At 37.2% G+C, this 27885-nt stretch overlaps 1 protein-coding gene across 5 annotated transcripts in view; it reads right to left on the bottom strand.

Moving 5' to 3' along the window:
- LOC109101954 (netrin receptor UNC5A) overlaps positions 1-27885 on the bottom strand; it is a 171713-nt gene that overhangs the window by 34641 nt on the left and 109187 nt on the right. For 3 of the 5 annotated variants that reach the window (XM_042738111.1, XM_042738113.1, XM_042738112.1), the window contains exons 3-7: positions 27388-27531; positions 24404-24507; positions 23536-23716; positions 19139-19306; positions 7215-7379 (exon numbers count right to left, since the gene is read on the bottom strand). In XM_042738111.1, the coding sequence (XP_042594045.1) occupies positions 7215-7379; positions 19139-19306; positions 23536-23716; positions 24404-24507; positions 27388-27531 (762 nt within the window). The remainder of the gene's footprint in view (positions 1-7214; positions 7380-19138; positions 19307-23535; positions 23717-24403; positions 24508-27387; positions 27532-27885) is intronic. The other 2 variants (XM_042738114.1, XM_042738115.1) reach the window with 1 other exon arrangement.

Genomic DNA, 27885 nt, shown 5'->3' with positions numbered 1-27885 from the left:
AGAAAAAAAAGAAGATTAACAGGCTGAAGAGGCTGTAAACCTGTAAAACCCTCCAGAGCGGAAGCAAACTTACTCTCCACTGAATCATGAAATGCAGTTTCTGGGAGAGAGTGGGAAAAAATAAAAAAATAAAAAGTAAATAACATGGGAAAATCTAAAATCTACGAAAACACAAATACAACTTTAAATTGTTTTTTTTTTATATTGATATATTTTATAAATATGATTGTGAATTTATATAACGAATTAACAAGTTGTCAATAATATAACCAAAACAAATAATAATAAAAATGAATATTAATACTAATATTACTATTTATTATATATATAATAAATATTTAAAATTGTATTCATTAAATAAATGTTGTCAATTTATCTAACCAAATTACTAATAATTACTAATATATAAATAAACAAACAAACATGAAAACTTGAAATAAAAATATAAAATACAATATCATTTTATAATTGTGTATAAAATTATATTATAAATGCAGTTGATGCAACACATTAAGCTGTAGTGAAACCCAGGCTAAAAATATAAATCAAATAAAAAATATAAATTAATACAAGTATAAATTAATGTTTTATCAATTAATTAGTATAAAAGATCATGATCCACACTCACGAGAACGGTCTTCTTTTTTTAGTTTTATTTGACATACGTTGATTGATCGTTGATGGGAGATTTATCAGTTAATACAACCACAGCTACAAATAGTTAAATTACATGTTTTTTTTGTGTATTTGGTTAACTACACTTACTGAAAAAACAATTTCCACTTTATATTTTTTAACATTCAATTGTGTGAGAAAAAAGACATTATATTGCTTTATACTTATACTTGCTTTAATTATATTATATTACTCTTCACTACATAAAGAAGTGCTATAAAACTGGTATTTTTAAAGAAATAAGCTGAAATAGTATATTATATTGAATTCCACATCTTAATGTTCCAGCCACTGGCCACGACTCCCACAAAATGCTGGATGTGATTCATCTCTTAAGTTTCTCTCCCCATTTGTCCACCTGAACCGATCTCCCTCACCCAATCTCCCTGCTTTATTTCACCAGGGAACCTCTTTGCACTTGTCAGAGCCTCCTTGCTCAACTTTTTATCAGGTCTAACAGATGTACTGAAGTTGCTTATAGACCGGGCTGGCGTTCACTCTGCCCTGCTCAATAAATGAACAGACATCCATCACGGTTTAATTGACACAGTTAATCAGCTTTATAATTGGATGGATTCTGCCTGATTCCGCGCGGCAGTATTCTGCCTCCACAGCACCTCGTCTCTGCCTCGCTTTCAAGCGCCTTGACGTGGAGGCGGTGGGGAGAAAGGCAAGCGAACTGCTTTCGGTATCAGATTCCCTCACCCTTGCTCCCTTTTTGCTGTAATCAACACAAAACAGAGCGAGCGATGTTCCTGCTGTTCCAGAGGCTGATGTAAGGTGTGTCGAAACACAGGTTTCTGGAGGTGTAACAGAGTGGGCTCCGAACATCTTGTGCTGTCTAACAGCGGGGCGTCAGGCCTGGCCTACGGGGACCAAACTCCGCCTGTGGGTAAATCTCAGAGAGTGCCTCCCCTCCTCTCAAGGAGGAAACAGCCAACCTGCAATTCTCCTATCATGGCTGACAGAAACAGGTTCAGACTTGTAACAGTGACATTTTAAGACAGTAGTGTTTCTGTCAGGTAGATCCAGTGTTGAAGTTTATGCTAAGCCTCTGTCTGCGTTGTGCTAGTATTGATAAAACAGTAGTATTTGGTGGTATAGGGAAGTGTATATCAAAGAAAGGTGGAAATTGGTTTGTGGCTATTTATGAAGATAAAAATGTGGAGGTCATAAGATCATCAAAAAAGTCTAAAACTGAATCTGTTGAATCTTATCACAGCGGAAAAAATACAAAATGGAAAAAGTAGGTATTAAAGAATTAGTCCCTTATTATAAAAGACAAAGAGCTGATTTGAACTCAAATGTTACAATGTTATTTCCATTATTGCTAAATATGCCTTACTTCACTCTATTCCACATATTAGCCTATCAGCAACATGACTTTTCCTTCCCATCATCACTTTTTACCCAGCAACACCTATGGTGTAATTTCACCAGGTGGTGATGCGCCAAGCTGTTAATTATCCTGACTATATGAATGGAGGTTATGAGCATCCACACTGTAGTTATTCACTGATTTGTGAAAATCAAACAATATACACCTCTAATAAACTAATATTTGGTGACCGTGATTTTGAATCAACACCCTTGTACTTCCAGGAAAAATATTCCTTTTAACTAATTAGCCGTAAGCTCAATGCTAGTCTTTACAAATATTAAAATAGATTAGTTATTATGCATCTTTATTTTCCACTGAAAATACATTGGTATAATTGTGTTGGTATAAAAAAATCACTTGTATTGTCAATGCATTGGTATAAAAAATTCCTTTAGGTCTATTCATGATATAAAATATAACTATTTATTGGTATTTAATATTAAAAAAGTAAAAAATTAAATAGATAATTGCATAAAATATAAAGTCAATATTGCTAAAACTGTGTATAAATATGGTTAATATACATATATGTTGTGAATTGAATGTTATATTTAAGTACTTGTATATACATAGGCCTACGGTTAGAAGAAACAAACCAAAAATCAACCAGTTTAAAAACATCACAGCATGCTTTGATGTACATTATATTTATGGAGACCTAAGATATGTATTATGAAAAACTCTGCCCCAACAGATACATCCAATATAAATATTTTCATTCCCTGGTAAAAAGCAGCATTTCTTGTTCTGCTACTTGGTGCATCTTCATTAATGGATTTAGATGTTTTTGCCATGTACATGAAATCACAGATTATTATTACACTAACAATTAGAACTCAAAGATTGTTTGAAAAGCTATCACTTCTTATGGGAATGTCTTTTCAAGCACCAACTTAAGAGACACTTTTGATTTAGAAACATGCCATACCTAACATAAACTGATTCTATTTAAGGCACATGCATGATGGATGCATGAAGAACATCAACAGAGTATCAACCTGTCCTCCTCGACCACATCCAAATCCTCGAGTAAACAGTCAAATCACACAGATGCTTTGGATTTCTGTGCTTTTAACTTGCTTTTAACCCACAGCAGGTGCTCAAGGGCTAATCTCCACCTTGAATTACGAGGACACTAAATGCTACTTTTATTTCAACAAGAGTTTCCTCTAACAACTAATTAAATCCTCAGAGGAAGGGTAAAAAAAAAAGCATTTCCTGTGCAGCGGAGTAGCCAAAGCAGGCAGGATTTTCTGCTCATTACTGTATAAAACAGGTCTATTGTCTGGCGAGAGACATCTGCTGAGAACAGATTGGGACAAGAATTTTTCTGCGGCCTGCATTCCAATTTTAAAGGATTTTTGCCTATTCAGTGTGCCTGTAAGTGTGGGCTTTTAAGAGTTAGCAAATGACATTTGGGAGGGCTCAGATTAAAATCTGAAAGGTGCAAAAACCTAAAGAACGAGGAGAAGGACTCCCATTTGACCTCAGTACAAAAAAAAAAAAAATCCTGTAAGGGGACTACTGTATGTTAACTGTGCAGAAAAACCCTGGAATAAAAAAATGCCAATCCTCACACTTTGATCCAAGAGGATGCGAATACAACACTTTGATGCCCATCTGCTTGGCCGGACCCACAGCTGAGCAAATTTCCCCATGGCTGCCATCGTACCAGCTTCTGTGCTTTTAATTTGAGCAATATGGGCCAATTAATAACCTCCCAGAACTGAAAAACATAAACATCTAATGATGATAACTAGGTCTTGGACTTCAGCTGATGGGTTGCAATATTCAGTATTTTCCTTCTTTTGTTGTTACCGTTTGCAACATTGGCATTTTTTGCACGTAAAATCTTAACGCTGCAGATATGCTGGGGAGGTTTGAGATGATGCTATGATTGGGCATGCCTCCATGTGGCCCTTAGTAGAAAAGCTAAGGATTCTAGAACTGTATCGACTCACAGCATGGGGAATACAAACACTTCTCTCTTGACCTCTACTTCTGCACATACTAATGGGAGTGTTTGCTCACACTCTGCCTCTCTTTATCTCTGTCTTTTTCTGTCGACGATCTGTATCAGCAACAGTCGAGACCGTAGCGAGATTAAACGGAATAACGCGTGCAGCGAGTTGCTGAGACCCTGATTTCTGCTGGGAGTGAAACGGCCCCAAATTAACTGTTAATAAAGAACAAGTGTTCGGCTCACCACCACATTTCATGATAACCAGTGGGTAAATTACAGGGCGAGACATTAAAAGCGCAGCTCTTTTCTGTTGTTCTGCTGTCTCTATGGGAGGCCTTTAAACTGCAGTTCCTCACAGCTGATATCACACAAAGCGCTTTGGATGACAGACAGGGTGAATAATTCAACTGTGATATGGCCAAACATATGCAAGTAAGTCAATGCAAACACTTCAAAACTGACTATGAACACAATTAATGTGTTAAAGGGATAGTTCACCCAAAATCAAAATTCTGTCATTAATTACTCACCATCATGTTGTTCCAAACCTGTAAGACCTTCGTTCATCTTCAGAATACAAATTAAGATATTTTGAAAATACGATCTGACCCTGCATAGACAGCAATGCAACTACCTTGTTCAAGGCCCAGAAACGGAGTATGGATTCTTTTAAAATAGTCCATGTGACATCAGTGGTTCAACGTTAATTTTAAGAAGCTACAAAAATACTTTTTGTGCACAAGAAATCAAAAATAATAACTTCAACAATTTCTTCTCTTTTGTGTCAGTCTTTGATATGCATTCATGAGAGTACCACGACACATATTATTCAAAAGTTATTTGTGCTTTACACTCAATCAATTTGATTCAGTACTATACAACTTATAGGATTTTTTTTAAATATCTAAGGCAAGAAGAAGAAAGATGTATCAAAACAAATTTAAACAGTTTATCACAATCCAAGCCATCCTAGAGAATATTGCGGAACTATATCACCATTTATTTGTACTTGTAACAATTATTTTAATTTATTTTAACTGTAATCTTTTTATTTATTTTTATTATTTTTATGTATATACACTACTGTTCAAAGGTTTGGGGTCAGTTAGTTTAGTTTTTTTTAGGATGCATTAAATTGGTCAAAATCTTCAGCAAAGACATTTATAATGTTCCAAAAGATTAAATTTTCAAATAAATGCTGTGATTTTTAAACTGTTAAATTCATCAAAGAATCATGGTTTCCAAAGTATCATGTTTCCACAAAAATATTAAGCAACACAAAAGTTATATGCAAACCATCATACTAGAATGATTTCTCATGGACCATGTGAGACTGAATAATGGAAAATTTTAGCTTTCAAATAAAAAAAAGAAACTACATGGTAAACTAAATTTTTACTGTTTTATACTGCATTTTTCATATAAATGCAGCCTTTGTGAGCATAAGAGAAAAACATAAAATCTTATAAAATCAAACCTAAACTTATGGTGGTGCATCATAAATATATTACACAAACAAATCAATTAATTCCAATTTCGGCATTTTAAATCACTATCTGGCCAATGCAAACAATTTAAGATAGAAAAGTCATATTTCAAGTAGGATTTTTCTAGTTGCAACTCTTTTAGCACATAAAGACTGTTAAGCTTTGAAAGCACATAACCATTTGCTCTAGAAGCTCTTCTGCCCCCAGTAAGTCACACAGAACCAGTGTTGGGGGGTAACGCATTACAAGTAACGTGAGTTACATAATCAGATTACTTTTTTAACACATTACTTTTTAATTTACAAGAAAATATCCGAGTTTATTTTTTCAAAAAAGTAATGCCAGTTACTTTGTTTTCCCATTTATTGACTGACAAGTCTCCTGTTCCCATAATAGGAGAAATCAGAAGTACAGAGGCGTTGTGTGCGCTGTGTGAACATGATGTAGTTCTAGACTAAATGTGAATGTGCATTAATTCTTCCCACTTGCAAAAAAACAAACAAAACAGATTTAGTATTCATCAAAATGAATTAAAACAGGGAAATGCTAATTCAGAATATGACGCAAACCTGTAATAATTAAATATGTTAAATAACACAAATGTATCTAATCCCATTTTATTAACCAATGTCTTTGCTGCTGATCTTTGATGATCCAGTTCAACCATACTAATAAGCAAAAATTACTTAGAATTGTGCTTCATTGTTTTGTTTTTATTGCTGAAGAGTGTTGAACCTTCTTCTCTTGTGTTCTGCTGTACAGACGCAAATTTACGTTTCCTTCAGCCTGAAGTTTATTCATTACACTTTTTGGTGTGACATACAGCCAAGTATAGTGACCCATACTCAGAATTTGTGCTCTGCATTTAACCCATCCAAAGTGTTGTGAAAGGGCTTTTACATTTTCTATAAATGGAACTTCTTATATTAAAAACAATCAAGCCCTGCCCATATTTAAAAAGAAATGTGAAAGCAAAGCAAAAGTAATGTAACGCATTACTTTCCATAAAAAGTAACTAAGTAATGTAATTAGTTACTTTTTAGGGAATAATGCAATATTATAATGCATTACTTTTAAAAGTAACTTTCCCCAACACTGCACAGAACCATCCTGAAATCAAACAAAGCTATGACTTCCCCATAGTCTGCACTCTGGCATTTGTTTGAACCAATCATTTCTCACAGAAACAGTTGATAACTACCACCAGAAGCTCTGATATCAAAAACAATCATCGGAAGAACGGCAAAAACCCTGCCGCTTCCGAGGACGCCCATGTCAGTGCTGCTGTGGTACTATGGCAACAAAGGCAGCAGGACTGAGAGGTTTAAAATCATTAAAAGAACAGAAGAACAACAGGAATGGGAAGGGTTGTGTGAGGAAATAGAAGCTGGACAACAAACAGAGGGAACGTAACCCAGGAGACATCAAGACCTTGGACAACTCGAGATTCTCTGATCTGGAAAAGTGACCTTCCTGTGAAAAAAAACATGACCCAACGATACACAAACCCTGCCTGAAATACTAAACAAAGTATGGTGTTAATGTAGACCTCCAAGGTGCCCTTCCCAGATTCTTCCCTCCTCTTGTCTACTAGTAAATGGGACTCTCACTGAGGCATCCTAGGCTTCACATCACATTTAGTGATCAATAAAGGAAGCCTGTGTTTTAATCGATTGATTAATCAGGGGGCAGAGATAGTGGTACTCACTCTGTGGGCACTGCTCACTGGTGCAGTTGAGGGATTGGAGATCCAGCCCCTGGCATTCTTTCCCACCCGTGCTGGGTGAAGGTTGGGTACATTCCCTGCTCCTCCACATGGTGCAGTCGGCTCCACATGGCGACCATTTACTCCACTCGCTCCAACCTCCGTCCACTGAACACAAACATACATATAAAACATGCTCAAACTCAAGAACACAAAAATTAATGTGAACATTTCAAATATATGTATATGCAGTAACAACACTAGAGGACAAAAGTTGTTTTTGAAAGATGTCTCTTATGCTCACCAAGTCTGCATTTATTTGATCAAAAATACAGTATAAAGTAACGTGAAATATTACAATTTAAAATACCGTTTCCTATTTTAATATATTTGAAAATGTAATTTATACCTGTAGTGCAAAGGTGGATTTTCAGCAGTCACTACTCCAGTTTTCAGTGTCACATGATCCATCAGAAGTCATTATAATATAGCTGATTTGGTGCTCAAGAAACATTTGTTACTACTATTAATGTTGAAAAAATGCAGATGAGCTGAAGGCCACTGTCAAAGAAACCTGGGCTTCCATACCATCTCAGCAGTGCCACAAACTGATCACCTCCATGACACGCCGAACTGAGGCAGTAATTAATGCAAAAGGAGCCCCTACCAAGGATTGAGTACATGTACAGTAAATGAACATACTTTCCAGAAGGCCAACAATTCATAATTTTTTTTTTCATTGGTCTTATGAAGTATTCTAATTTGTTGAGATGGATTGTGAATTGGTGGGTTTTTGTTAAATGTGAGCCAAAATCATCACAATTAAACGAACCAAAGACTTAAACTACTTCAGTCTGTGTGCATTGAATTTATTTAATACACGAGTTTCACAATTTGAGTTGAATTACTGAAATACTTTTTCATGACATTCTAATTCACTGAGATGCACCTGCACATAAGAGACGACTTTTAAAAACATGTAAACATCCTAATTATTCCAAACTTTTGGCTGCCAGTGTATCTCAATACTCCATTAAATTAAATGTTGTTATTCAGGTTGCTAGTTATTAATATTTTGACTTTACAGTAGCTAACATATCTCAGCCACACACGTGCTATATGGCCTTCTGCTCATGTCAGTCACAGTTTTTGACATTGCAGTGTATTAAATAATGCAGCTTATGCAACTTGAATGCTGTCATGCTGATGGATGCAATGGCTGTCTCTAAGATACACTACAACTGCATGCAGACGTGCCACCTCTGCAGCCGCAGTTTTACATATGCAGCACATCAACCACCACATTTGAAAACACTATTCCTAGTTTTTAGCTAAGCATTAGAGACTTGAATGTAGCTATGAAGAATGACATTTTTTTAACACTTATGTGGCATTTAATTTCTTTCCCTAAAGTCCAATTATGTGTTAGTACAGGTTTTTCCATCAAAAATAGTCACATTTTTGTTTTACATGACCAGTTTCCACCTTCTCTCTAAAGATTGATGTCTTAAAAGTACAGAAGCAAACAATTTAGTTAAATTATGGAATTAAACTGATTTTTCTGCTACTATGCCTTCCTTTAAGAATATGTTAACATTGTACAACAACACTAATATTACTGTTCAAAATAAAGTTAAAAAGAATAGCATTTACACTATTGGGAATAGAAATCTTATGTATCATTATAAATGTCTTTACTATCAATTTAGATTTTTAATCAATTTAATGCATCCTTGCTAAATAAAAAATATGAATTAAAAAATTCTTAAATCTTCTGGCTTGGCCAAGCTACTGAATACAGATTTGTTTATACATAAATGTTGTGACATCAAAACCATGTATGACACATCTGTGCAAATAAGCATCCATGAATGGTTTGAGAGGAATGAAAAAATGAGCTTTGCATTTACAATATTCAAATATAGCTGCAAGCAGCAATTAAGGGGCCAAGCACTCCAAAGGCAAAATGAGGAGCCCTGCATGGCATGGAGCATCAGACCAACTGCAACAACGAGTAATTACAGCAAGTTTAGGATGATTTGAAGCAAAATGGCTGAAAAATCATAAACACAACTTATCGTAATATGATTTAATGGCTTATAACTTTTGACCAATAGGTGGCGTTGTTATCAAATCGATGTGGTGTTCTGTGTGCGGTAACAATGGCACAAACCAAGTTTGGTGTCAATATGTCAATGCTAGCTTTGCAGAGATACAGCCTCAGACATAATCTGATTTTGGTGAAAACGGTCGAGGAGGAGTTAGAAAAAGTATCAACATAAATCAAAATGGCGGACAGGAAGTTCAGCTGACTATGGCATAATTGGTATGTGTGTTGTCGGCATAATTAAAGGAATAATTTGAGACCAGTTTCATTATAATAGGCTAATGCAATCAAAAATTATTATTATTTTTGGAAATTTCATAATTAATGGTTAATGAATGGTTTATCACTCTTGACCAATAGGTGGCACTGTTACCAAAATGATGTGGCCTGGTCAGTGTGAGGTGACAATGGCACATACATAGTTTGGTGTAAATATGTCAAACCTTCGCGGAGATACAGCCTCAGATGCAGCAAATTTGTTGATGCGCTAAACGAAAACTGTTTCGTATATCGACACACAATGCATACATTTTTGCCAGCTTGGTCTGAAGATGATCGGAGTCAAATTTGGTGGAAATAGGACTAATGTTCTAAGAGGAGTTCGAAAAAGTATGTTTTCAACATGAATCATAATGGCGGACAGAAGTTCAGCCAATTATGGCAAAATTGGTATCGATGTTCTCGGCATGTCCAAGGAATCTTTCAAAACCAGTTTCATTACAATAGACTAGTGTAAACAAAAGTTGTTAGCATTTTTAGAAATTTCATTATAACTTTTGACCACAAGGTGGTGCCCAAACTTTTTGAGTACCATCAGGGCATGGTGCCGAAGAAGCATACCAAGTTTCGTAATGATACATTGATGCATTTGTAAATTATAGCATTTTACTACAAAATTCAAAATGGCAGATGCTCAAAATGGCTACCATGGGAAAATATGTGATTCATGGGTATCATTCGACTAGGCATGCTCCACCGAATCTAAAGAGACAAGTATTGTGATTTTTGTTCAAACCATTCAGAAGTTATAAGCAAAAATTGCCGTTTTTCAAAACACAGCAAACACAGCAGGTAGCCTCAGGTCATGCTTCTTATAACAAACACCTATATAACAAATCGAAATTTCTCTGTCAGATTATTCGTTATTCGAATCTTAATGTTGAGACTGTGCTCTATCTGTGTCACAACTTTCCCGCAAGTGGTTCTATGGGCTGCCATAGACTCAAGAGCAGAAGAAGAAAAAGAAGAAGAACAACGCCAATGGATACAATAGGTGCCATCGCACCTTTGGTGCTTGGCCCCTAAATATGTTTACGATAACCATATTTCAAGTGTGAAAAGCCCATAGGAGGATAAAAGGCAGGTGGAAAATTCTGTATGTGTGTTTGTGCCCAGTCTAACGACACTCAAATGTCCTATTTCCTCCCAAGCCATGGAATAAGTATTTTATTTCCATTTCTCATTCTCACAGGGCCGCGTTATTCATCAGCTGGACCGGAGGCCATTTTGGAAGTCTTATTCGGGCTGACGTTGTGCCAGGTTGGGGAAGGTTACTACAGGGCTAATGTGAGCAGCTCTGGTAATGAGCTCTCTAGGGGTGTTGAGCTGCGCCCTCACAGGACCAAGAGCAGGGGTGAATTATGGTACTTGGATACAGAGTTACTGATGACTCCATTCGACAGACCGAGGATCAGACACGCTGGGCTGTTCATTAACCCCTGGCTTTATAGAATATTCACTGTGTGGTTCTGCTCTGCTAACCCGACCCTGACAGTACAGTGAGGTCACCGCATGGCCAAACAACCAGCTAATAAAGTACTTGCGTGCCTTAGCGATAAGAAAGATGGAGAGTCGGCAGTCATAAACGGCTGTGAATAAAAGCGATATTTAGTCATAGCCTGCCAGACGAGAGTGGGTTGTTCATATTTAAATATACAGAGAGATTATTAAGCGACACAGAATGATATTAGTACTAACAAAGAATGTGTGGAGTGCATCTAAAAGAGATGCTGACACAGCTTTTGATCAAACATTTGGCAGGGAGAGTGGCGAGGCAATAAAATAATTGTCCTTGTTTGCCATTGAGTGGACTCATTTGCTAGCAAGGCAGGCTTATATCACACTAGCCTGACTGAACAGGAAACTGATGCTTAATGAATACATTACAGTAAGAAGCGTGTTCCTGTCTCTGATTCTCCGCATGAATTTTAAAAGGCAGGTGATGAGAGATCAACAGCTAAGAGATGGAGAAAAGATTATCTTTCTTTTCTTGGAAAAACTACAAAGCAACTAAGAGGAAGTCTCTTGACTCGTCTGAAAAGAAAACAGTTGCAGATAAAACACTAGCAGCAATATAGACATTAAAGTCAACATAAAACGGAATTCTCAACCCATTTGACTTTAATAACGTGACATATTCAAATAAAAATAGTAGAGCTTTATTTAATCCCTTGGGAACTGACTGGATTATGAAAAGTGGACATTCTGAAGCAGAACGGACCTGGACAAGCTTGCAGTCAATTGTGAAGAGCTACTTGGCCAACCAAGGCCCACTGGAAAAACATACTTGTGTTGACATTTATTGCTTCTTGCATGTTTTATTGAACTTTCACAGTGAAATGTTTAGAGAGTGGTGCTGAAATTGCGTTCAGTTTTACCCAAAACTAATCAACATGAATCTGGAAACTTTTTACAATGCTGGTTGCTGTATGTATCGCAGCAGTTTGGAAATAAAGTGCCTGGTGAGTGGCACTACAAGATTTATGCTCCATCACGCTTGAAAATAACATACTACCTACACTAAAACTATAATGTAATAAATATGAGATAAAACATTTGCTGAAGCAAGTCTTTGCACACTTTGATTTTGTTTCACAGAAGTGTTTCATCACAACTGAAATGCTGTACCAGGTGCGCTACTGAGCAAATTTACCACATCAGAAAAGCCATACATATGGAGCTAATTATATAATGGGAACATCATGTATTAGGTTACAAATCATGCACTATGGTAAAAGTGTTTTGAGGTCATAACACTGTGCAAGGAACTGCATGAAAATATGTTTTTAAATGAATAATCTGCACCTGTAATCATAATTTGTATGAACAGTAATTTGTATAAACAAAACTGTTCTTTTTTTTCCCCAAAAATGAGTCCCAACTCTGTCCCAGTGAGACAGGGTTTTATTTGACTGGTACATTGAAGTTAAAGCTCAAAGTGCACCCTTGAACATCTCTTTGTTAAATGTCATAATTTGCTATTGTTGCTGTGAACTTTAATGCATCAAATTATATTAAATCACTGTGTAGATCTACAACAGCAGCCTAAAACAATGCTTAAACAGCTATTTGGTTATTAGTTAATATTTACCAGTTGGTTATCACTGACCAATAACCTGCCATAGGTGACTCCTGCCAAATAGGAAATTAATTTCATAGGGCACTTTAAGTTATTGATGAAAGATGACAAAGTATTTTTTTTTCTTCGTGATAACATGCACTAATATATAATAAAAAAATAAGAGCAGGAACATTTATTGAGAAAGTAAATAGGGTAAATTTTGATTTTAAACATGAAGTGATAAGAAGCATAAATAGACAGTGATGGCCAATTTCCCCTTCAATAGATGCAACAATCATATCTTAAACCTGCTTAACATGAGTGAAGGATGCAATAATAAGAATCCAAAGCCAGCAAATAATTGTCCATTCAGACTCCCTGCTATTAAGATAATATCTTTGATTTACAATCATCCTGATGTAGGGGTGTAGATGTGTGTGTGTGTGTGTGTGTGTGTGTGTGTGTGTGTGTGTGTGTGTGTGTGTGTGTGTGTGTGTGTGTGTGTGTGTGTGTGTGTGTGTGTGTGTGTGTGTGTGTGTGTTTGTGTTGTATCAGTGTAGGGCGCCTGTAACACAATAACGCAGTGGCAGGTCTATTTGGACGTCTTGTCAAGGGCACATCTAAAGGACGTCCAACTGCTCTTTACAAGGGCTGCAGGAAGCCCCATTTCCACTCGCCGTTGCTGGAAATCACAATGGGCAATGCTGGACGCCTCCAGCTGCCTCGTCCTTGAGCGGGGAGGAGGAGCCGAGCAGGAGAGGCACACAATTACCTTTCAGATCAGCAGGGACGAGACGGAGTCAACACTCACATCTGTAATCTCACCTGGACCTAAACATTCCATGTTAAATAAAGCAGAGACAACAAGATTATAGGTGATTCATAGGCTCTGAGCCAGAGTGGGCGGGGCCTGAGCGGGTCAGAATGAAGTCACAATGCACCGTTGCCTATTTTGTATTGAAATGAATCATGCACCATTAACACAAAAAGAACAGGTCTTCCAATACAGGAATCTAAAAGGGTTTTGGGATTCAAAGGATGTTTTTGAGAAGCATACTTCATGCGAAACATTGCCTTGGCCAAAGTGCCTGCCAAAAAGGGGCTTAGGGTACTTTCACACCAAAAAGAGGTTAAGCACAACATCTTCTAAAAAATTCAGCAGTCTTGCAACTTTGTAAGAGCCTGGCACAATATTTAAGTGTCCTGGACAACTTTCTATGCTAACATCTATGAAGTGGCATAAATATTGCAGATTATTATCAGGTCAGTTAACACAAAAACAATGACTCAAATTGACTCTTTATGAGTGAACCACTCATTCAAAGCACTGATTCATGAAACAATGTCTACAATATTCTGCATGACAATATTATATATCCTTAATACTACCCAATACCTAAACTTAACAACTACCTTACTAACTTTTAATAAAGCAGAAAATTAAGAGTTTATTGAGGTAAAATTGTAGTTAATATTGGCTTAATAGCGAGAGCTGGACCTTGAAATTAAGTGTTACCAAAATATTTTAAATATTTTAAAGTAATTTAGTATTTAATGTTATATATGTTGACATTATGTAGTACTAATAAACAGGAAATATGCTAATAATATGCATGCTAATAAGCAACTTAATAATGAGGAATTGGTCCCTATACTAAAGTGTTACTCTAGTTTTAAGTACAGTTTAAAAAAGGAGTAATATAAACTAGTAAGGAGTAAAAAAGGAACCAGAGGAAAAAGCAAACGGGCCACTGAAAGCAAAGACTTGCACAAAATAGCATGGTCAAAAAAAAAATTTTTTTTTTGGCACGGAGCCTTCTTCCAAACTTAATTCATATTTATAAAGGCCAACATTTTATCTGTTAAAAAACTTAGAGGGGGCTGGGGGGATACTAAGAGATAAAGTTCAGTGGAATAGGTTAGCATGCAGAGAAAAGGAAAACATTTGGTGCAAGTCCTGAAAACATACTGCAACGTAAGCTGGAAGGCCTGTTTGTTCTCCATCAGTTAACACATCAGACTAACGATAATGCATCAGTGAAAGAGAAAAATGGAACATTTTCTGATGTTAACTTTTGTTTTGTTCCCTCTTTGTAATATTTAAATTTCATGTTAAAGGCGCTAAGAATCTGCACTAATTTAATCTGCACTTGCTCTGAGCTTTAAAAATACTCAAAAGAGAAAAGTGTTAGTGAAATGTGAAAGTGTTTGCATTTTATATTAGATGATTTGCTCCTTAGAGACCATTAAAGTCACGAGGCTTTCCAGTCATAGGTGAGGTTTGTCTTTGTGTGTGTGTATGTGCTAGATGAGAAGTCTGACGTGTCTGACATGTCGGGTTTAGATGAAGCAGCCTCTTCACCGTGCTAAAGGTCTAACCAGCCAGTGATTCAACAAGAGCTGGTACAAGAGGCTCATCAGGGTCAATTAGCCCTTTAAAGCCCACTTATTACACTAGACTCTTCACAGCTGAACTGATCCAGTTGATTGGCCAATTGTGTTAAGTTACTGGTTTGTTCCTTTTGAAAAGATTTGAAAGAGGAAAAAAAGAACAAGTACTATTGATTCTTGAGACTATGGTAATAATTTTCCATGAGAAAAGAAAGGAGAGAGAGGAAGAAGTGGCAAGCCAGCACATCATGCAGATGAGTCCTCAGGTTCAGAACTGAACTGTACAGTGTGGTTTGGGGATTATATGGACAAATAATGCAACAGCGTTTTAAACTGCAATATGATAAACATTTAACATTTATTATTTCTCCAGCTAAGACATCAAGGCAATAAAAAAATACATAAAATTCATTATTCAAGACACTGAATAGGATGTGCAAAACACTAAAACTCCCAATAAGGTCGTGCTCTGCTGCCAATAGAAAGACTTACACTTCAAAGGCTGTCTTTGCATTCAAATTGTCCTTGGACTTGTGAGTGTAGTTTTTTCTTTTTTTTATCTCTTTTTGATTTATTTTAGTTATTATAGTGTTTTAGTCCAATTTTGAATTATTGCACTTAATATACATTTAAATTTAAAACCCATTTAAATTGTCTTACTGAACAACTTCTTAAAATTTAATACTACTACTACTAATAATAATCCAATTATATTGTAATTACATCCACAGCCTAATGTCATTTGTGCAGTTAATAATAATCACATTATTTTATTTCAACTGGTTGTGCAGCCTTGGTGTTAAGGATAACATTTTGAGCGCCTTGAAAACATTAGTCCAACGTTTTCGCATTACAAAGAGAATCCAGCTTCATCAGCATTCACATGGCATCACACGCTCGCCGCATTACACAAAGAATCACGTCACGTCCTTTAAAGTCGCCCTGTACTGAGGATCAGTAGAACAGCGGCGATGGACTGTGTTCACATACAGAGTCGTTTATCAAAGCTCTGCTGTTTCTCTTTCTGTCTCCTGCTGTCTGACTGTGCTCTGGGAACACGCTGCCTCTACCTGCAGCTAGTCAGTAAATGATGATTTATACCTCCTGCAGTCAGAAGTCACATTTTGATAAATCGGGATGAAGTCTCAGATGTAATTTTTAGGGCCTGCTGTTGTCTGTGCGTGTCTTTGTATGGTGATAAATGGAACGGGATGGTCACTCTCTGTCCTTCCCCTTTTCTCTCACTGACAGGATTTGGGGTCCTCTGGTGAGCACACTAAAGAAGGCAGGTGCTTGTTTCTGATTGGGAACACAACTAAGTCATCCTTGGTCAGGACACCACGGCTCCCTCGCTGCGACCCATGTCAGGATTAATCAGTGGGATTGTGAGATACACGAGGGGAATAAAGCCACCACAGGAACAATGTCCAACTCGCTCGTTCAGCATGACCCTTATCAAAAAAAAAAAAACCTGAACTGGCCACGACCGTGAATCTCCTTTCTTCAGATTTTTTATTTGTCCAAGATTTTTTCAGCCTCCCTCTCTCTGTACTAAGTTTACAGCACTGAACAAAACCGAGGTGTGACTCAACACAATCAGAACCAATCAGAATGTATTCAGTATAGCTGAGAAGCAGGACTGAAAACCAATCTTCGATAGTAGGTAAAATTTATTAGTAATAATTTTTGGAATAAACAATTATTTTGGATGAAATATAATTCATTTCCTTATGGTTTCAAAGCAAAAGTGGCATCAAAAAGAAACCTTACAGTAAAAAAAACAGCAACAAAAAAAAACCCTTTTAATTGGTTAACAGTAAGTTACCTTACTATATATAGTAATATATAGTATGTATTTTTACAGTAAAATACTGTTTAATGTACAGTTTAAATAGTCAATTTATAGTGAAAAACCGTAAACTGAAATTCCAACAATTGTGGAAAGGCTACTTGATGGAATTTAATTCCTTATGTATCTCTTTTACCACTTGTATTATTATGCTGGTTATCAGTATATTATACAAGTACAAAATATATTTTATTGCATTGCACAGAATATTACAAATATATCAGTTAATTTTACCATAAATTTAAGTTCAGCCCTGTAAAACCTAAAACATTGCTATCATATTTTTTTACGGTAATGTGCTGCCATATTTTTTTACAGTAAATTTTACGGGATTATTTTTTATAGTACACTCTCTACTTCTCATCATTGCTTTCCTACAAAAATTCTACTTCCAGTGTTTCACTTTAACAGTGTTCATGCCTTTATTTCCTTCTCAATCTCTCTTCTCCCCCACAGAAAAGCTATTTAAGTCGTTATCACGTGAAATCCATCCCCGCAGAGCTCTGTCAGAAGCGTTCCCCCATGCTTTGTATTTTTGCTCATCAAAAACGCCATATTTTGAGAGCATGTTACTTACAGAACAGTGTAAAGGTGGCGTCTTATTAAATTTCACTGGATGCTTTGTAATGAAACAGGAGATTGGCTTAAGTAGATAAACCCTCTCACTGGAGAAGTGGAGGAAGAGAGGGGGTGAGCGAGGGAGACGAGCTGCAGCTGACAAAAGCTTCGATTTTCTCTCCTGTTTACTAAGCGTGGATATTTTCCGCCGGTCAGCAGCGCCTGCATAATGCCATTTTTGTCCCTGCTGAAATACACTCATGAGCCTATCGCAGTAATCAAGAGAATCCCTTCCCCCATTTACCTGAGTCTAATGTCAGCCTGTAAATGAAGCGGCCTGACTTCAGTTTCAAACTGCATGTGATCGATAAGCGCTGAGGAAAAGCAGCCGCGCTGCTTCCTCTTCCTTTCTCTGTTCCCTCTCAAGCCTTGAAAGTACTACTAGCAGCAGTGAAGGAGGTCAGGGAAACAATTTAAGCAGTGACAGAACGATTAGAAACATTTGCTAATCTTTGTATTTATAAAATGTGCAGTAGTGTAAATATTACCCTGTTTAAAAGACAAGCCTTTTTAGTTTTCTGCCACCAGCTTTGAACAAGAGTCCAAATAATTAACTGTTTTTATATTGTTTTCTGTAAAATTGTTTAAACAACATTAAAACTTTCCTCAAACTATTTACTTTAGCTACATAAAAAAAAAAAAAAAAACTATTATTATTATTTAGATGTAGCTAAAACAAATTAATTGCAACCACTTACCTTAAAATTTAGTAAATTCAATTAATCATTTTTTTCAGTGCAGTGAAAAACTAGGACATTTTAATTTTACTAATTACACTTAAAAAAAATATTCAGCAAGGATGCATGTACATAATAATAATATTTTTTTTTCTTGAACACAAATTTAACATTTAAATGATCACGTGACACTGAAGACAGGAGTAATGGCTGCTGAAAATTCAGCTTTGTCATCACATTACATATTAAAATATAATAAAAAAGAAAGCCGATATTTTAAATTCTAATAATATTTAATAAATGTAGCCTTGGTGAGCATGAAAAAAAAAAAAAAAAATAATTTAAAAAAATCTTATCTCCAAAATATTTAAACAGTAGTGTACATTTAAATTTGAATTTAAATTGTGCAACCTGTTTGCTACCTTAATTCAAATTAAATTCAAATTTTAGAATTGCATTGGAACTTTGAATAAATACTTAAGGTAAATACTTATAATTAAATTCTGTATAGAATATGTTCTAGAACTCCATCTGGGGACAAATGTGAGAAACAATATCACAACATGAACGTAAAAAAAACCCCAGCAAAAACAGGGACAAAAATATGTTTTTGCTGCTGGCAGGCAAGTTAATTTTGGACCCTGCTTATAACTGAACAGAAAAAGATCTCATGCAGCAAAAGCGAAAGCACAGAGCACAGCAGAATCAACATGATGGCTGGAATGGACACACAAGCACTGGTTTGGCTATGAATAATAAAAAAATAAATAAAAAAACAAACCTGAAAAAGTTTTGCTTAAGCACACAAAAGCTAATGCCAATCAAGCTACCCGTCCTACAGAGAGGGGGCTACTGGTGCCTTAGAGCAAGGGGGCCGTGCAAGGGTCTGTGTGCTAATGCTAATATAGCTCTACTCTGCAGTGAGCGATGCCCGGTGCACGTTACCTGGACAGGTGGCAGTGCAGGCACTTTTCTGGACACTCTGGCCTTCGCAGGACGTCCCGCCGTTCAGGGGAGTGGGGTTGGTGCAACTCCGGCTCCTCTTCTGCCACCCCCGACCGCAGACAGCACTGCAGGCCGACCATGTGGCCCACGTGGACCAGCCACCGTTCACTGCTCGTGCGCCCAGTGCAAAGGAGAGGGGGAAACGAACACAGCGAGTCAGGATTACCCGACAAGCACGAGGATGATAAACAGCCACAAACATGAGCTCTGTGCTTAAAGGCAGGCCACGGGGACTACGGCAACACACAAAAGCTATGTTAATGTCAACAGCTGTCAACGATATGCTAACTCTAGTGTAAATTTGAGGCATTTGCCGTCTCAGTTGTTTTTACGTTCAATTCAATTATGTTCATTTGATGTTTACACAGTTTGTGTGTTAATGGAACAGCACTTCTCTACTATCAGCAAGCAACTGATACTATACTACTTTTGTATGTTGATATTAAAGGTACACCACAGAGGATTCCTTTTTTAAAAAAATAATTATTCAGCCAGTGCATATAATGTCACCGGAGGTGTGTGGCATTAAGAACTGTAAAAAAAAAAAAAAAAAAAAAAAGCTATATCCAAAATCGCATACTTCCCTACTACATTAGCAGGTGAAAACAGTATGCGAACAGCACAGTATGATCAGATTCACAGTATTCATTAAACGACAGGCGAAAAGTACCCAGATTATTTCTTCCAAGATTCTGAAGTACATATCTAATGGACCCTTTACTCTCCCATGAAGCCATCGGAGAAGATTTGTGAATGGCAGTGAAGCAATGCAACTGACGCTGATTGGTCACATGACAATGGCAACAATACAAATGTAGTAAGTCCGGATTTCATTCATACTTCATGCATTTATACTTTATAGAACATACTTTTTTACTGGTTACAAAGTCATTACTTATTCAAAATGAAGTGCGTGCTCAGGGAGTTTGCATTTCGGACAAAGTCAATGTTTCCAAATGGGTGAGGTGTTTACTCTATAATTTGCATGTCTACTTATACCAATTTTACTTGTTCTGGTTGATTTATGTACCAATTGCTAGCACAGTAGGCAGGCATTATTGCATTAACAGAATGACAGAATAACCAGCCAATCACAATGAAGTGGAAGCATCACTCTGACATGTTTATGCCTGTATTTTGCCATTCCCAAGTCTGAAACTTCATAGGTTTATCATGTCACTTGTGTACTTGAAGGGGTCACACTACACTTTAAGCACATCAAATTTCTTCGGACACTGCAACGGACATGATATGATGTCAAACTGCACAGGATCTTTTTTTAGAACATATAATAAATATAAAAATAAAGAGGTCACAAGATGTTTGTAATATTTGTTTAAATGTTGTACTGTTCCTCATGCAAATCGCTTGCTTCTTCTGAATAATAATAAAAAAGTATTTTCATGTCTGGCCACATCTGGATGTGGTAACAGAACCAAACTAAATTTTCCTCAGTTGCCCTTTTCAAGTCACAACACTATCACTCAATCACCTTTTAAGAGCTGTATATTAACAAAAGTCATCACTAATTCTACAGAGCAAACTGGGGGACACATAGAGTGTTGGATATCTTGAAGGAAACGGCCTAGACTTCATCTCACAACGCTCACGTGGGGTGTATATTGGTTTTCTGCTCTACACTGATACACAGTATGGTTTTTATGGCACCAATATCCTGGCTCGTGAAATGCATAATCCTGCAAGGATTCCACAATGATCCCGAGTCCAAAGTTCATGCAGGGTTTTTAATCAAGTTCCCAGCCTCCTCACTCTTGGTGGGAGAATTCAGAGCAAATCTGATTTCTTCTTCCCCCGGCAACTCGTCCGATTTGTTGTCCTGAAGCCTTGATCGGCGGTCAGACTCTATATTGTGCCTGGAGCTGCTCCGTAATTCTGCTCTGGTCAGACCGAATCAATTCTTTAGCCTCTCTTCTACCACTGATTGCTCACCACGAAGAAGGAAATTGCGCAGCAACTCGGGTCCTGATTACCTCTTAGCGCACCGTTGTGTCAAGTCAAGTCCAGCCTTGTTAAAATTCATCTCGGCCTCTGTCCAACAGCACTAATAACAGCTCTCACACCACCTATGGTTCAGCCAATAAGCAAGCCTGCAAGACTTCAAATTAGTAAACTGACATTTTAATGTGAAGCCATGGGGAAAAAAGAATGGCATAAAGGACCTTGCATAATAGTTCTTTTGATCAAAAGGTTTTCATAGGGAATTTTTCTTTAATTAATTTCTACAATGGTAGCAAATTGCTTGGGGAACATTGCACTATTTGAAACCTCCAAATTGTAAGGCGCTGCACCTAGTATTCATGTGCCATTTGTCTTTTACCCTGTGTGAGGGCTTTATTGATTGACAGCATAAAGAGCAAACAATAGAGCGAAAATGTTCTCGGCTCACTTTTGCAGAGCCTTCCGTCAAAATGTTCCCAAATCAGGCAATTTGAACAAAACTTATCTAATCTAGCTTCGTCTGAGAAATAATTGTCAGTTTAGTTCCCCTATTAAACACAACATGCTGATTGCTCTGATTGAGTTGCAGTCCCTGAATTAAAAAGCATATCTGCATTTATTCCAGTTTATTGCAAATCACACAGCTGTCCCTTGACTTATTATTTTTAGGCTAGGCTTCATAATAAAACAAATACATTATCTCTGACAAAAGAGTTCAGATTCGCCATTAACATGTCCATCTGTGGTTTAGGAGTATTCTCAGTAGATCTGTCCCAGTACTGTACTATGTGTCGTGTGTGACTGACTCGGCCTGGATTAGCAGAGAGCATGTACAGGGTTGTAATGCATGCTACCTTCAGAACAGCGCTTGTCCTGGGACCCCTCCGGGGTTAGCGATGCTCTGCCGCTGTGCATTTTAATAAAGGTCAGCCAGCTTATAAACCCTATTCATTAGTCACTTTCTGCCATTAATTCAACAAGCTCAACTACAGTGTGAGTGTTTATCAGCTCTGCTGAGATTTCTGAGACACTGTCTGGCTGCTTTGCTCCAAAAATGGATATGTTGTAATGTCGCTGCAATCATTCACAGCATGAACAGTTTTGGGGGAGCTAAGCTAAAGCTAATACGAAGTAACAACAAAATGTGCCCATGCTGTAATGCTTAGTTTTAAGATGGCTACAAGAAACATAATGGCCTCAAATGTATTTCAATCATGACAACTCTCTGAAGATTTTAGCATGGTGATGGATATGACAATGTAAATATATTTGGTCTTGGAGGAACCGATCTGCTACGCTGCTGCTGAATTGCTGCTGCTGTTGGTTATTGCTGTAGCTGTAGATTATTACTGCTGCTGCAAGCAAATACAGGAACTTGCTACTGCCAATGCACATGGCGATTCAGTGTCGTGAGTATTTAAGACATACTGCACAAATAGCATATAAAATAACCCGTAGCAGATCTATACAGGTGGAGCTGGGGAAGGTGGAGAGTTTCAGAGAAACTCTGAAAGCGCGCTGCAGGAACCTCAAGTGAATGCTAGCCAGCCATATAAATGCAAGGCAGTAAGCTCATTGGCTGCATATGAATCAGCTTGTGCCAAGTTGTTTAACTCTTTGAATATCATCAGTTACGTTAACAACCCATCAGCCAGCGCCATCTAGAGATTCATGACTGAACTATATATTTGGACACCTAAGCCACATCTACAAAGTGCATGTAAACATATGTTATAAAATGCAAATGCATTTATATTTACATCATGTAATAAAATATTCAAGAAAGTAGCAATTATTTTCAATAAAATTACTAAAAAGACAGGGTTCTCACACTTTCTGACCAATTGCTGAGTGCTTTCTTTTCTAGTTGATTGTGACTGAAGAAAAAAATAATCTAAATCGTCTAAAAATATCACTTTCTAGATGTACGTCTCCATATTTAAAGAATAAAAAATTCACAAAACAGAAATTATGTGGAGCAACTTGCAAAAAGTCTTAAATGTTGCTGTTAAAAAAATTATAGGTGATCAAACTTACAATGAATACTTCCTCACCTAAAAACGTAAAAGATTTCAGTAACTTCCATGTTTTTTTCAGGCCTATAAATAAATAAATATTGTTAAAAATTTATTGGAGGGAGACTACAGATAGTGCTGTTATAGTAAACATGGATATTCTTTCGCAAGGCAAAGCAGTAAGTACATTTTGTTCTCAAAGTTTGATCAAAATACAGTTGTCCATCAAAGCTAGCCTACCTCTCTCAGTAAATTACCCCTGACTCTGGGTCAAAACAATCCCAAACTTTTGTCAGACTGTTGAAAGGTGAAGTCCATTTATCTGGGATTTAAGAATGGAATGAAGTATGAGAAGAAACACACCGTAGACAATCACAGTAGCTGAGGAGCTCTTTCGTCGAGCCACAATGTTCTTGGCCACGCAGGTGTAGTTGCCTGTGTCGGCCAGGCGGGCTTGTTTGATGATGAGATTATGGTCCACGGTGATGAAGAAATTGGGGTCAGTCTTGGGGTCGATCAGCTCCTCATTTCTCTGCCACTCCACCTAGTCATATACACAGAGAAAACATTTCACAGCTTCAATCTGGCTCAAACGGATGGAAAACACTCTGTATGCTCACGGATCCAGCGGCCATTCTGGGCGGCTCCCAAAGACCCTGCCTGGGCTGAAGATGTTACATTTCGGCAGGCACTGCATGGCAGCACGGGGCAGTAGAAAAGTGGATTAGCATTTTTATGTCTTTTTTGTACAATAAAAAATGAGGAAATCAGAACATTTCTTTAGCACTTTGATATTAGAAATAGAACTCAAAGCAAGAATTGCGATTATGTTAATACTTAAAAAAGAGACTGAAAAAAAAGATACAGAATGAATGAAGTCAAACATATCAGTCACTTTTGCGGTGAAAGTGGAGTTGAATATGACAATACAGCACTGATACGTCACTGCTGTTAGATTTGGAAGCTTGGATGGCCATTCTGAGCTGCAACAGCTGGTCGCAGGCTGGTCTAGTCCTGCACCAGTGCAAAAAATACATGTATTATTAATGGGACTCCCAGAGCTGCCAAATCACATTTTGTGGTTCCTCGTCCAAGTCCAACTCATGGAACAGATGGAATATGGTGAAAGACGTCAGATCTCTGGCTCGTTGGTATATTTGTGCGAGTACATTAACGAGAGGGATAATTAGCAGAGCTGTTGGATGTTAACATGTTTACTTTTTGCTCTCACCTCTGCAGGAGGAACACCTTCAGGAGGATGACAGCGCAGAAGGACTTCCTGATCCAGTGCCACTTCCTTACCCAGCGGTTCCTCCTCAAAGTTCTTCCTCAGATCTGCAGAGCAAATTAATTTTATTAATTAGTTATTAGGTGCATTTGGAACATATATGTTCAAACTTAAAAGCACAACTGTAACTGAAACATATAAGCTTCACTGATGTGGATAATAAACTAAAGATAATGGAATGGTTGTGTATGCCACGCAATATGCAAAAAAAAAAAAAAAACTTGTAGTGCACAGTATATTTAATATTAAATATGTTTAATAATAAGTGTAACATTAATTTGGTTCGTATTCTCAGAGGAGTGGCATGGTGAGTATGTTTTCTGACATGCTGTGCAAATGTGTGCACAATATGATGCATTATGCACAACTGCAATTGTGAAAATGCTATTTATAAATTATGAACATGGTTAAATATGACTAGCTGTGGAATGAGCAATATTCAGTTAGTTAAAATGTAAGGGACTGAAACTGCATGATAAATGCATGAACCTGGTTACTGTGCATTTAAAACAAATGTATTTTATTAATACTACTACAGAAATCTTCTGTTTCATTTTTGCATCATTGACAAATTTGCATCAGGTTTATCAGTTTATGTTACAACTGTGTAATCCAAATGTACATATATTTTATTTTCCATTCAAATACATAAGTCTTAAAATCAGGAATTTTGTGTGTGTGTGTGTGTGTGTGTGTAGATTTTATATAGACACAGATTTTCACTTTGCTGTCTTTAGTTTTGAAATTACTATCAGTGTGAAGAGGGCATTAATGAAAAGTCTAGGGGAAACCACCGAGATTTTAAACGGATTGCATGTTTCTCTTTTTTTTTTTCTATGGGCTCTCAAGCCAAAATATAGACAAAAATCCCCCAGTAGTCATAAAGTGGATCAGAATGTGTAAATGTATCACCAGGAAGGTAAACTGCCAAACCATTTAATCTAACATTGTCTGTGTCATATTTAGCAATGCGTTTTTGGGGTTCAGAGCTCCTCCATATAATAACTCAGGGCTTTGTTTGCACCGTGTACGTTCACCAGGAGCCGTGAGCGGTCCTTTTTCTCTTGGAAGGATCCATATCACAGACCCGAACGCTTATTAGACCCTGCTTGGTTGCTTCAGAGAGTGGTTGTCTGCAGCCCCCAGGCAAAGCATCAACAAAGAGGAATTGCATTATCTTCCTCCACTACTCGATACCGCACCGAGGCTGTGGTATCTGCACGACCACCCACTCTACCTAAAACCCCTGGGACAAGTGTTGATGCGAGCTGAATTGTATTTGCTCGTCAAAATTGCATTACTCTTGATGGAGGGCTTTCTTGCCCTCCTGACAACGGATGGCACAATTTCAAAACAATATTTGCATAAACGTTTATAGCTGTTACGACACGAAAAAGCTTTTGGAAGAAGGTGTTCATTAAAACAGTGGATTCGTCTTCGGTTCAGATGCTGGGGAATAAAATTTCTCTCAATATCAATGGCACTGCCAGTCATTTAGTTTCCTCAAAACAGATGTCATGCCTGTCTTCAGCAATCAGGCCTCGGCAAACATTAAGAGGTGAAGAGGGGGCTTTGACATTCGATTTAATTAAATAGGATTTAATGGGAATAGGAGAGGCACAAAGGATTAGATGGCCATCAAGTCCTGAGATGACATTGTCATGACTTTGAGGGGAAAACTCTCAAAGGAAAGAGCTATGTTAAAGGAATATTTCACCCTAGTACAATTACAATGAATGGGGACTGAGGCTTTCAAGCTCCAAAAAAGACTGAAGCACCATACAAATGACACAAAAGTGGTCCATATGACTCATGTGCTATATTGAAAGTGCTCAGAACTTGTATGGCACTTTGTGTGGAGGGACAGACTGAAAGTTATGTAGCACACAAACGTTTGAACCACTGTTATAGTACCTTTTCAGAGCCCCTGGTCGCTGTAATCATTCTTGGATTAGACGTTTCTTTTTTCTTCTAAGGGGAGCATTTCTTTAAAAGTACTTCTCATTACCCCAAAGTAAATCGGAGGTGAATCCAGATAAATATCCATTCAGAATATTTATAAGCACCATACTGAGACAAATCCCAAATCCAGTTTAATTGCACAATGCTTTAATCATTCTGTTAGACAATATATATATATATATATATATATATATGTTATATATACACACACGTATCTTCCCTTAGAAGCTACTTTAAAGTAAGGACATCTTCTCCTCTGTTTTGTGCTGACGTTTGTTCTGAGCGAGGCTGTGCGGTGGTGCGGTTTCCTGGTGTTTAATCACACAGAGATATCAAAACCACCAGGCCTCTTGAGGCAATTACAAAGTGTAACATTGCAGATTAGCAGATTTCCTTGCCACAGGCTCTTCCTGATCAAACTTCCCAATCAAACATTAAATAAGTCATATAAAACCAACTGAATCAATCAGCCTTGGGGAAAAACGAAACATAAGTGTTAGATTGATTGGCTAAATGGAATTTCAAAATAACTTTTAATAGAAAGTATATCGTTAACACTCCACGGTGGAGTGATAATTTTTTTTTTATTTTGTTTTATTTTATTTTATTATTATAGTTATATGCTAACATTATTCACAATATTATTGTTTTACTGTATTTTTTTTACCAAAAAAAAAAAAAAAAGATTACCATCACACTATAATATAAATATTTCTTTATTTTGGAAATGTATCTTTATTATCTTTTTATTATATCTGCATTACATTGCATGATTAGTTGCAGTTTATTATTTGCATTTATTTATTTTTTCCCTCCAATCCAGATCAATACAGACCTGAGACCACTCTGGGGAAGCCTCCCTACCAGTTAAGAACCACTGTGATCTCATTTATCACACTATCACAGATTGTAAGACGGCATTTGGTCAAAATGTTTGTGTTCTAAGATAGCAGAGCTGAACTCACAGGCGATGCGCACATATGCCTTTTGGCTCTTCTGGGTTCCTGTAGTGCTCCAGGCCACACACTGACACCAGTAATCCTCCAGACCGAAGATCTTCTCCACCTGCTGTCTGGAGATGTCAATCTTCACCTGCATCACCGGCAGTCCTGGGACCAAACCAGACAAAGCAAACATGTTCAGCTCAGCGCCATTGACAGAGACAGAGAGAGGCATTCAGAAACAGTCCTTCAACTGAAGTGAACTAAGGCCAGGCTCTTGTAAAAACTGTTTATTTATGTCAAACTTATGGTTAATGTGTGGCAAAAAATTAGTAGGCAGAAATTAGCAGCTCTTTACTGGCAGTGGTGCTTGAAAACTTTGGCAACAATGCAAAATTTATCACAGCTGTCAAACTTTTCACAGACGTGGCAAACTGTCCACTGTTTCCAAAGGTTTTTTGCAGGTTTACAATGTCCAGTGAAGAGCTGCCAACCATTTGAGATGAGGGGAAACAAATGAAC

Source organism: Cyprinus carpio, chromosome B14 (genome assembly GCF_018340385.1).
Source record: "Cyprinus carpio isolate SPL01 chromosome B14, ASM1834038v1, whole genome shotgun sequence".
Lineage (NCBI taxonomy): Eukaryota > Metazoa > Chordata > Actinopteri > Cypriniformes > Cyprinidae > Cyprinus > Cyprinus carpio.
The sequence above is the reverse complement of the archived record's forward strand: the minus strand, read 5'-3'. Positions and strand labels throughout refer to the sequence as shown.